Below are 12,997 nucleotides of genomic sequence, written 5' to 3'. Positions count from 1 at the left end.
CAAACGATCACAAGAAATTACAGCGATTACATGACCTACGTACACCAGATTACAAAAGTGATTAATTCCTTGTTTTAAACATCTATTTAAACTCCGAGCTTACATTGAAGGTAGATACAAGGTATAATCATCTCTGTAGTTCATTGTATCACGAGCTTTTTAATCGGATCTTGTTCGGTGAATGATCAATACAGTTAATTTCTGTAAAACCATCGTTATAGATTTCCTTTGATAATTGCTGCAATTGAGAAATGATCTGTAACAAGGTTCGAACTTCTCCTTACTGTCATCCGGTCAGGCACGTTTCATTCGGAAAGAGTTACATCGGTTGACGAGAGTTTCACGTACCATAAACATAAGTTTCAATATTGACGAATCGTAACCGCGTATTCCAAGTAAGCAATAACGAATTGTTGTAGAATTCCCTGAAGTCGATGGTCGAATTGATGAATAACGATTCGAGGCGTCAGGACCACCGGGAATTTGACTCTTCTCTCTCTCTCTCTCTCTCTCTCTCTCCCCTTTTTTTCCTTTATGGAACTTCGCGTCCTCTCCTCCAGTTCGATCCAACACACGTGGTCCTGGCCATGCGTGTGTATATGAATAATTATTGTGTGGATACTGGAGAGGCCTTAATTGGCATTACGTCATACGAACGAACGAACAAACGAACTGACCGCGGGCTGCTTTATGAGCAAACCGTTGCTGCACCCAACTATGTACGGTACGTTCCCAGGATTTGTTTACTACGTACGGCTTAAATTATAAATTGGAGAAGCAAGCGAACCGATGTTCAGTTTGTTTGGCTTCAAGTGCGCAGGCTTCCCAAAAAAACTGACCAACTGGGTCAATTCCTCGCCTACGCACGTCTCGTATATATATATATATATATATATATACCTTTATTAACCAAACGTTGAAAAGGAAAAAAAGAAATCAAAAAACAAAAACATTTTCACGACTATCGTTTGCTTCGTTATCTATAATACGTCACGATTTCGAAACTTTTTACTGGCGAATTATTAAACCGAATTTCATCTCTTATCACTTTTGTTAATTTGAAGACTGGTGAGTTGGAAATCAACATTTTTTTCATTGATTTTATTACTGGTATAGATAAGCCCACGTTTAGTGTTCGTCAAATTAAAATATTCAGGAAAAGGTGGTTTGTGTATGATTTTTTACAAACTGTTGTCTAAAACGACATATTTTGTACAACCAGAAATAATATTAACCAGTCGAGAGTACGATTAAAAAAAAAAATGCGTTATCGTAGAGAACATAATATATGGAGCGTGTAGGGTAAGGATAGAGTTTATATAAATGATATCTACTTAATATTGTAACAAACATAATTCCGGCAAAACATTACGTTTTAACTTTTTCTCGTTGTCTCTTTTATTCGGTTTGTTTCTCCTCGCCTTTGACCTCATATAAAAATTTGATAATAGAATACCGCAGACTTCTGCTTATAAAGATATAACGACTTTATATCACAAGCGTTTAACGCGACATCTTTTCCCTAGACCGCGAATATTAATACAATTATCGCAATTTGTCTTAATATCTCAAGAATTTATTATCTCGATAAGTAACGCGCAGGCCTTTCGTATTATACACTAAACATCATTTATCTCGCGTTTATAATTATTACAAGTCTCGCGCGAATATTGATCTATCACGCGATACGTGTATGGATAATTAGAATATTTTTATAAAAAAATTCAAACCAACTATCCGTATGTAGGTATACATCTCGTTTTTTCGTAATTCCAACAATATTCAAACAGTTTTTTTTTTAACGATACCTGTTTTACTGAATTTTTCTATAGTTACTGTCACAAATGAAATTTTTCTCAGTGTACGTAATTTTATTCTTCAAACGACGCAAATTATTACGCGTACACACACATACACACCTGTACATGTCATACGTTTTTTACACACCGTTTCAGGCAACAGGATATGAGGCCCAGCCGGAAGTCCATTGTGCCCAGTGTGTCCAGAGGAGCTTATATACGCGCGTGTATTTGAAATTGCTTTGATTTTTTTCTTTTATTGTGTTTGTTTTTTTAAACCAAGTTTTTTTAAAATTAATTTTTAACAGAACAGTTTAAGTGAGTAGTAATTAGAAACAGAAAAAAGGAAAAAGTGTATTAGTATTTTTATTATCGCGAGAAAACGGAGGCTAGGAACAAATAAATCGTTTTCGTCGATGTTATTTTTCATACGCGATTCGTGAAATTAATATTCAAACAAGTCGACCGTTTTGATGACAATTTTGCTCAAAAATCAAGTAAGATATATTCGACAAGGGTGGATTTTTCAAATTTTTACGATTTCGAAAATTTACTATTGTAACTTCTTGTTACACGATTGGAAGAAATGATAGTTAGTCCAATTTTTCGTATGCGGAATATAAACGCGTGCTGATTTCTTCGAGTCGAATAACATTTGTTTTTCAGCCTAACGAATATCAAAAAGCAGAAAAAAAAAAAAACTGTCATTACGCTGAATTTCTTTTTGGTATTTATAATTTTCCTAAATTCGGGAGACAAAAAAAAATATTGATAAACAAGATTTATTTGTAATCTTCATAACGTGCTCCACGTCCTTTACTTTTTCGTATTTTGGGGCAGGATTGAAATTCCGAACTTGAGAAATTTCGAAAACGTTAAATTCCGAATTTTTCGGTGGCGAAACTTGATGTAAAGAAATGAAACTTTTACGATACATGAAAATCCCGAGAGGACAAAACGCCAAAAAGGCGTAACTGCGACATGTAAAAATTCCGAAAGAGCAAAAGTGAGAAAATTAAAAAATCCGAAACATCGAAATTCCGAATGATCCAAGATTTTCATTTGTGCGAATATTTGGCTCGATGAAATTTCACCAATTTGATCTTTCGTTGTTTTAGGTATTTTCGATATTTTTACATTCTCAATTTTTCCACCCACTCGTCGAGTAAACTCTGACTGTCCGAGTACATTTCAACTTTCCGAATTTTACTCCATCGAAACTTTATTTCTCAGAATTTTTCGTCATCGGAACATTTACTTACCGTATCTTTGCTCAATCGTAACTTAAATTTTCGGAATTTTGACCCAACGTGTTTCCGACCATTCGAAACTTTGTTGTTTCTTCGAAGTTTCATTTTTTTCCTTCATGTTTCGCCACAAAATGATGCAGAATTAATTCCTTTCGGAACTTCAACCCCCCCCCCCCCCCCCCATATTTTCGTATTTTTCAATCGTTCACGGTGATACAAAATTCTGCATTTTGGCCTGTGAATGTCGATGATCGTCGTCATTGAACGCGGGAATGGGTGAAGGATGATCTGTTACGCAACTAGAGCAGGTCACTCAGCGGGCCAACATTGACAAGATAAGAATTTTCCTACTCGTGCTGCGACTGTCAATAGATGTTCCACGTTTTTCTACACATCTCTGAAGTATTCACACACACACACACACATTATACATGCATACATGTACCGCAATACCGTGTAGATGATTTATTCACGCCATTCTCCGTCGATATTACAACGACGGTGCATCGACGAATCGTTTTCAAGTCCCATAAATCACGTACAACTTCGATGAAATGAAAATTACAATTAGAAAAACAAAAAACAAAAAAAACAAAACACTCGGATCACTTACAAACGTACGCGGCTGGGTGTGAATGAATTTAGGCGCCTCGGTTATAAATATAAATATGTTTCTCGTTATCGCGTTATTACATATAATTTATGAAATTCCTTATCTCCGCATGGTGCATTCGTATATAATGTATACCGTAAAAATATACACGAATGCACCGTGCGGAGATAAGGAATTCCATAAATTATAATGTACAACGTGTAATGTAGGTACAACATACACACCGCCCTGCATTAAAACCTTTTCATTATCCATTCTGGTTACGATGGTCTTAGATATTTAGGGAATCATTTCAACTGATAACAACCGCGAAGACATGCGTCACGAATGTAGTATATAACTTGACTCTTGAACCCATTTGTAGAGTGTAACGTTCACGTTTCTTTTTTTTTTTTCATTCACTTTTTTTCTCTTCATTTCCTCGGTTCACTTTCGTCTCCTCTTCTATCTCTAAAAGTTATTCCGATCTCGGTCAAAATGAATAATAAATTTTTGTATATATGTATATCTATATATATATATATATAGCCTTTAATGCAGAAACTGCGTAAAACTACATTTTTTTTTAAACTGCATCAAATCCATAGTTTGTAAGATCTCAACAATAACTTTATGCGAATAAAACTGGTCAACGGAAGTTTCTGGTTTTCTTTTTTTTCTTCTTTCGAATTACAGCATCACAAGTAGTTTGACCTTTTTTTTTTTTTTTATTGTTTTTTCAAGCGATCGAATTCGAGGGTATAAAAATTAGGCTGTACAAAGTCGATCGAATCAGATTCAGATTCGTTCATTTTACATACAAAAACAGTTTTAGCAAATATTCTTCATTAATTGAATGTATGTACACAGTAGTGATAATGAAAGGGGCAGAAAAATTCGCGCAACATTAAACGCAAGAGAAAAAATCGATTCGCGTTACTAATTGCGAGGGTGAGAAAGAAGAAGTGTAAAAAAAAAAAAACAAAAGAACTCGCGATATTTCAAAGCCTACCGATTTTTTTTCAATTAAAAAGAAGAAGAAGAAAGCTTTGAACGAATACTGGAAAAACAAAAAAAAAAAAACACCCCCCGTCAAGATTGATTCAATCCCTTTTTTCCACCGTGTACAATGCTTGAAATCACAGACAGATGACAGATTATATGTCTCTCGCTCTCTCTCTCTCTCTCTCTCTCTCCTACTCTTCGCAAGGAAGTTTTTCTGATCATTTACTGTTCTCGAGCGAAAGGAAAAAAGAAAAAAAAAACAGAAAAAGAAAAAAAAACAATACAAAAAATTGAGAGAAACGTTTAATCCAAGCCTCTCGTCAATCGACGCGATAATTACAGTCCTTGGACAGAAAACGACAGGCGGAGGATGAGGAGGATTAATTGAGTACGGTTGAAAAAAAAAAAAAAACATCCCTCCCCCCACATACAACCCATCAAATCCCTTACTCCTCATCTTTTTTCGTATCTATTATACCAACTCAGCTCCGAGACATTAATCTTTAAAAATACACGATTTACGGCTGTAAACTGTCATTGATCGTGCGTGTTTTTTTTTAAAATTTATTTCTATTCGTTTCTCGTCAAATTAACGCACCGGCTTGGTTTCTCTTTTTGCAAAATTGATTGGTTTGTTGTTTTTTTTTTTTTTTTTTATTTCACGTTCGTTTGTCGTTATCCAGCGTTCATTGTTCGACGATACAAATTTCCCTTCTCGTCCTACGTGACGAATATTCAAAGCTTATTAAATTTCGCGCCATTTTCGCGGCCTCCGTGTGAAAATTCATTCGTACGATCTCTTTGCGATCAGGCTGCGCGGATCTCGAGATGTACGAGGAGCTTAAGCTTAAGGCCACCGTTCTGTGGTCTATGGTTTAACTTAATTAATGAATATATACTGCCGTCGTTACATGTCGTAGTCGTTAGTGGGGGGGGGGGGGGGGGGGATGAAGAGTGAAGAGCAACTCAATTGATACGTCCTTCGTAGACGGCCATTTTCCTCTCTCTCTCTCTCTCTCTCTCCTTTTCTTTCCACTCGATTTTTTTTTTTTTTTCTTTTTTTATTTTATTTTTCATCTCTTATATTCGATTCAACGCGTAACTTTATAATGTATTTGAACAGAGAAATTTCCGACATTGCTTCTATCCTTCTCTCTATCCGTCTCTCGTGTCATAATTTTTTCTAACAATTAACAAACTGTGACGTAATTTGAAGAAAAGAAACAGAAAAAACAAAAAACAAAAAAGAACCGAACTGCGAAAGAAAAGAATCGAATTTCGTATCGGAGAATAGAGATGAGAGAGAGAGAAAAAAACAAAAAAAAAAAAAAAAAGTACCACCAAGAGATAAAATAATTCCTAACATGAGAAAATAATTTGTTTTTGATTAAACACACAATATTATTATATAACGTATCACCGCTTCTAATTGGGAGAAGATTGATGATGATTGCCAACGTGGATCGCAGTGTAATATAAATAACGTACGATATATATATATGATGAGTTTTTATTTTTTAATTAACACTTTGGAAGAAAAAAATTGTAAACATCGAGCTCGTATCGCGACGTTCGTCGTGTCGAATTTTTTTTTTTTTACCAAAACTTTTTTTACCTTCAATTTTTACCACCGATTCGGCAACGCTTATCGTTGGAAGAAAAAATGTGCTATTTATAGTCGATTTGTGCAAAATTGCAATGAATAACTTTCCTTCTTTTTTTTTTTCTTTTTGCTTACGAATTTCGTACAACTCTTGGTCTTGTATTCACACATATGTATGTATGTATGTATGTATGTATGTATGTATGTATGTATAAGTCGTACAGTTTTGAAAAATTTGCCGCATTAACGTTAATTAAAATTTAATCGCCGAAATAAAATTAATCTTGAAATAGTATACGTATAAAATATTATTTATAATTATATCGAAAGTATTGAGGTCGTATGATATTACGTTGTTCTTGTTATATTCGATCTGTACCTTTCTGCAAATCAATAATTATTATTCATAATATCTGATTTATTCAACATTGTTTTCCTCGTTTGTAACTTTTACCATTATAATATATATACATATTTGCAGTTATTTAATTTTTCACTAATCGTTTCTATCGCATAACCGAAGGTCTTCTTAAATGCAACGTTCGATAAATCGCGACTCGTTTGCGGTGATAAGAAATGCGTTAAATTTTTCCAAACGGTTCACCTTGTGAAATACTTCGATTATCCCACGTACAAGTGAGATGTAACAAAACCTCGTTGTCAATTACTATTTAGAAATTAATGTTCCACTTATAATTAGTAAAAAATCAAAAATAATCAACGGGGAACGTTTTTCTCTGGTTGACTTTTCGTTCCAAAGAATCTGTAAGAGAGGTAGGAAAAAACAGTCGCGGAAAGAGAGGATCGGCTGAAAATCCCGTTCAATAAAGTGAGGCGAACTTGTCGGCGAAGAATCTTCAAGTACAACCGATAAATCTTACGAAGAACCGAGTTGTCTTTTTTTTTTTTTTTTCTCTTGTTTCTATTTCTATACCCACCTGGTTGACGTCGAGATCGCGACACCAGGCGATGCAATCCTGTTCAAAGCTCGTGGGGCTTCCGACGTCGAAGTCCTCCGGAAGGAGTCCCACTAGTCCAGGAATCAGGGCCCAGAGCCTGATCAAAACGCATATCCGCAGCCCTACCATAATATCACCCGCTTTCGTTCACCCCCTGCATAATACGTACACGTGACTAGGCGTTCATGTACATAAGGATGCCTTCAACCTGCAGCTCTCTATATCCTCAGATTCATTTTTCTAGTCCTTTTGTTCCTCGGATCGAGTGTGAAAAGCAAAAGAAAAAAAAAAGAAAGAAAGTTGCAGCAGTAGTCGAAATTCGTTCAACTATCACAGAACGACACAGACACAAACACAGGTCAAAGAACACTAAATTTTCCAAATTCGTGCGTCGTCCAACATTTTTTATCTACTTGTCCGTATCCAACGTCTTCGCAAGGTTGCGATTCTTCTTCGGGTAACGCGCACGACGAGACACTTGACTTTTGGTGATGCGATTTGAATCCAGGACAATTTCGTTCCTCTTCGTTGGTTCCTCTTCGTTCGCGTTTACTCTTCTTTGACAAACAAGCTCGGTTCTTTCAGATCTGGGCAACGTGGGTCAAGGCGATGAACCTTTAATATCTACTCCGACTCGAGCAAGTTGCGGGTGCGCGCACAAGCGAGCAACTGGCTAGTTTGCCTCCGCTCTGGGGGCCTCGAACACCAACGAAAGTCCAAGCAAAGAGTCGTTCGGTGCGCACCCCACTACGGCCGTTGGCTTGCCTTCCAAGTTGGCGTAGCTCACCACTTTGAATGCTCTGGATTCGGCCCTTATTTACTCCACTCCCCTCGACGGTCGTCAACTTGAAACACTCGGGACGAAAGACACGGAAAGAGAGTCATCGTATTTAAAGCGAGACCGAGAGAGAGAGAGAGAGAGAGAGAGATAGAGAAGACACACTCGCATAACGATGAACTATCATCAACTTTGCTCTCCGTCCAATGGAACTGGAAACTTTCATCAACGTAAACAGTGTCTTGTTATACTATAGCTTGAAACGCGATAAACAATTATCCGAGGGTTAATAACAGCTCGATTCAGATTGTAATTAACTCGTTATTCCGCAGTGAAGTTTCATTGGACAAATCAAGGCAGAATCGAATACCTACTCGAACGTGGATAACGGATTGAATTTAAGTTAAACACGACCGTACCCATCGATTCGAGACCGTCTTCAAGTTACTTACCGAAAACTTTTTCTTACCACGATCATCCGACTTTTTGCATGTCAGGCTAAATATTTGCTGGTCACGGTTCAAGAGACCGGTGGTGAACCGTCTTCATTAGCCAGCGTCCTGGAACAATTGCCCGAGAGACACGTAACAGTCCTCCAGAAGTATCATAACGCTCTTTCTCTCTATCATGCGAGCAATGAGCTGAGAAGGACCTGACGATACGCGGCAGATGCTGAAGCACTCGATTTATAATGGCACTTGGTGGTATCGTCGCGACTCTTTATACTCTCGTATAACGCAATGCACATGTACCTACACTCCGCGTTTTATCTACATCGCCCAGGCATCCATACGTGTAATACGTATGGGCAAATGGACAATGGTCAATTGGCAGGTTGACCCGCTCTTCTCGTAATGCACTTACAATGTCCATTCACCAATTTGTATACTCGGTATGTACCCAAATTGAATCGGACGACCTATGTCCTATTCACCTACTTAAATGTACCAGGACTCTGGAATGAATTTATGCGCTCAATCTGGACACCTCGGCAACTAAACGTCAACCATTTCGGAAACATCGATCGTTTGCGCTACGTGTAATTGCAATTATTCATCCTTTTTGTTTGTATCCGTTTGATTCTTGGCTCTAAATCTACCTAAAAATAAATATGTGTCGTTTAACCATCTGGCAATTGGTTTTAGTCATCGAGAGATTGACAATTTTTGCCGTGAGTTTATAACATTTACAAAATAAAATGCTCCGTAACTGGGTCTAAACGTGTCACTCACCTTATATCTACGAAGATATCTTCCCACCTTTTAACTCGACACCCCGCGAACTCTTTGAAGCGTCTATAATCCACCCCGACATCAGTAGTTTCACCTAACGGTCGCCAAAATGGTCCGCTTTCCATCTTCGCCGAAGAATTCCAAGAATTGGGTCGCAAGCCTATCCAATTCTCAACTCTGAATTAAGATCCGAGTCCATGACCGCAGCATCGTGTTCCTCACGAATATTGTTTCCAAGTAGATCCCAGTTTTAAGATTGTAGGTTCAGCCAAGGGGCAGATGGATGAATTTGCGAGTTTGGGTCGCGTGCGCTCTTCTTCTGTATCGTTTACACCGACGTCCCGACTCCTCTCTTCTCTTCGTCGCAAGTCAAGGCATTGTGACCACGTATTAGATGCATCTCGACGCGTGTGTGCGTCTTCTCCGCGTCTGTTCCTCCTCCTCGTATGCGGGTCCGGACCGCATCTTCTCTTGCGGTTGGTTCTTGGTCGGTACGTGAGGTCGTACTTGTGTAAAAAGGCGGGCGGTGCCGACGACTGTCTGACCTTTGCCTTTCGGTCCATTGTGTCGATCACACTTCGTAGGGACAAAACAAACGGAGAAAAGATCGTCAAACAAACCTTTTTCTCCGCGTTTTTCTTCTTCTTCTTTTTTTTTTCTCGTCGTCTTGTAATATATTCTCTCGTTCTTCTTTATTATACTCTCCCTGCAGCCGCATCTTCGACAAGGACAAACACGTGACTTTCTGAAATGTTTGCGGGACGAAGAAACGAGGGAAACATATATATATATATATATATATATACACATACATATCCTTCGCCGTCTGATGTTTGCTACGAAATTTTATTATTTACTCTCGATTTTTCGAATCCCTCGGCATGCTGGTTGCCTCAACGAATGGTCAATAATTAGAGAACCTTTCAGACTTCCTTTTCCCCCATAGCCGACACAATTAGGGTATGTAAATACGAAAATCAAATCCCTGCGAGCCGCAGGGTCTGCATTTGAACCAAAGTCGTGATTTGTTAACCGAGAATCTGCAGTTTCGAGGAATTATTTACCATCAATTTTTTGTCTTTCTATTGTTTGTACATACCTTTGTATAAAGTTAGTATAATTTAAACATTGGCGCAAATTTCAAGGCTGTTTTCTAACAGATGAAAGAGCGAACAATAAATTCAATGAATCCGTTGATAATTTATCGTTCCAAATCAATTATACTCGGTTCGGTAATTGACCGTTAAACTAATAGTTTCAGGGTTTACGAGATGTACAGTAAGCTGAAAAATGTGTTGCAAAAAAAAAAATTTCAAAAAGTACGACCGTCAAAGCTGCAGATCTAATGAAATCTGATTTGCAAAAAATGTTTAAACCCTGAACGTTAGTTTTAACGAACATGTCGATTTTTTTATTATATACCAACGATCGCGGATAAAATCAACGAGACTGTTTTTTCGGTGATGAAAAATAGTAAAATCTTACGATTTACCTTCGGACGTTGTTAAAAATAAGGTGTCTATATTTGTAATCGAGTGTTTCACAAAAACAATACCGCGTATCACCGATTCTTTTCAAATTAGATTCGAGTTGATTGGCTCGAGTAGCACTTTTCATACTTTCGTTTTCTAACGTTCAGCGTTTCGCACAGATTTTTGGCCTGACTACGTCCCATGCATCCTGAGCAAAGTTTTGGTACATACCAGATTGGTCTCCGTTGGGATTTGCAAACCTTAATTGAGTAGCTCTTTAAGCGGTGTGTAGGTAGGTAGCGACCGATCTCTTTCGATAACTATGCGGGACATATTGAATTGGACGTCGACCATGAACGACCGGAGGAGGTGAATCGAGATCGATGCATTACGTAGGAAACATATAGCGAGCTCAATTCCAATCTCAACGACCGTTACAGTACAGGTTGGTAGCTGGACTTCCTGCGGAAATGGCCAATGTACGAGCTTACTCCTATCCTATCCATCGGCCGCGGAGCCTCAGCCATTCACCAACGGCCAGAGTGCCGCTCCTGTTTGCTATCTGCAACCGACATCGCGACACCCGGATCACGAGCCTCGCCGTACAGATATAACGGAGAATCGTTAATCTCACCACAGACGGAGATGAGAATGAGAGCGCAGATTTTACTCAAAACTTGAAGGAAAAAGGTGAAAACAAAAAACGATACCTATACGTTTCAACCGTATTTTTAACCGCAAATGTACAGCAGATTTTAGTCTTCGACGGAGTGATTTTCGTTATTCACACTGACAATGAGGGATATTTTCAGTTCCGGTTACCGCTCGGTCCATATAACTGTTTTCATTTTTTACCACAATCGAAAAATATAGTTCGAGGTAGAAAATGAAAATTAGTTTTCTAGCTGTTACCGAAAAGTCTAGTATCCGTTACTATTCTTTCTCATTACTAGTATCATAAATAAATAAGAAATTGTAAATTTCTAGATTGACCTTAAAAATTGTTCTACCTATGCATAAAGTCCATGTTGGCTAATTTTTACACCAAAAATTATTATATTTCACCAAAAAATCTTACGTGTTCATCTTTTCCCGCAGTTTTCAGTAACATGTATGCTCTTTTGTTCTCTCGACTTCTGTCACGTAATTCAAGAGTCAGAGCATTGTCTCTGCGCCGTTTTGTTCATTGAATTAGATTACGTACCAAACGTATTCTGACAATAATCAAAAACGTCAACAGTTGATTTTCATCCGCCATGTCGGATCCAAAGCGAAAAGAATAATAATTAAAAACATAATAGTGTGTGTGTGTGTGTGTGTGTGTATTATATTGGATACTAATTGTCAATAGAAAATGAAGAGAATTGAAATAAAATTCAACACTGAAAAACAAGTATTGTGGAATTTTACGATACGGTAGCCTGCAAAGAAGAAATTCTACGAGTATAGCGTGGATTAACTCGGTTATTAAAACACTGAGATAAAGTGAGAGAGAGAGAGAGTGAATACGATGTCTGAAGAGGGTGAAGAGATCTATTAGCGCTATTAGGGATGTGGGAGATAATACGCTGTGCTCCAGGCAAGTCAATCCATCCGTCTGGAGCTGCGCGATGCTCATAATATGCGGGGTGCGGGTGCGGATTGCATGACACTCGTCATTTATATACATATATGTACAAAGCGTAGATACATACGTAATATATTGTGTATGCATATGTATACATACATGTATAATAAATGTGAGAGCGTGCAGCGTGTGTGTCTGGCCCAAAGAACCGCGATTGCTGTTTATTAATTCCTCAAAAAATTTTTATCCATTATCCTGATCGTTTTTCCACTAAAATATTCGATCAGATGGATTTGTCTTCTCGATGACAAATTCTATTTCAAGCATTCTCTGTCGAAACGTACGGGAATAAGAATTCGAATTTTTCATTTCATCAAATTTCAACGAAATTTCAAATTCGATAGGAAAAAAGAAAAAAGAAGAAGAAAAAAAACAGAATGAGATGTGACTCCGCGATAAATCTGACGGCATGATTTGTAAAAAAAAAAACTTCATACATTGATTTTTATAAGAAGTTAGAAAAATAAAAAAAAAATAAATAAATAAAAAATGTCCAAACTCTCGAAATCGTGAAGTTTGATCTTTAAATCAAAAAATCGTATCGCAATTGATGAGTTCAAAGATTATAAAAAAAAAAAAAAAAAAACAACTCATATGGTCAATCTTTCAGGAAGCTGTGATTTTCGATAAAAAAAATTTGTTTTTTTAAATTCACATATCAAGAGCACACGAACGAAAAA

The 12,997-nt window shown here is 37.4% G+C and overlaps 1 protein-coding gene across 5 annotated transcripts in view; it reads right to left on the bottom strand.

Moving 5' to 3' along the window:
- sev (receptor protein-tyrosine kinase sevenless) overlaps positions 1–8,069 on the bottom strand; it is a 37,932-nt gene extending 29,863 nt beyond the window's left edge. For 2 of the 5 annotated variants that reach the window (XM_046633925.2, XM_046633926.2), the window contains exon 1: positions 7,188–8,069. In XM_046633925.2, the coding sequence (XP_046489881.1) occupies positions 7,188–7,337 (150 nt within the window). In that variant the 5' untranslated portion in view covers positions 7,338–8,069. The remainder of the gene's footprint in view (positions 1–7,187) is intronic. The other 3 variants (XM_046633927.2, XM_046633929.2, XM_046633928.2) reach the window with 2 other exon arrangements.
- Between the last annotated feature and the right edge of the window lie 4,928 nt (positions 8,070–12,997).

This window comes from Neodiprion pinetum, chromosome 7, assembly GCF_021155775.2.
Source record: "Neodiprion pinetum isolate iyNeoPine1 chromosome 7, iyNeoPine1.2, whole genome shotgun sequence".
NCBI classification, from domain to species: Eukaryota; Metazoa; Arthropoda; class Insecta; order Hymenoptera; family Diprionidae; genus Neodiprion; species Neodiprion pinetum.
The sequence above is the reverse complement of the archived record's forward strand: the minus strand, read 5'-3'. Positions and strand labels throughout refer to the sequence as shown.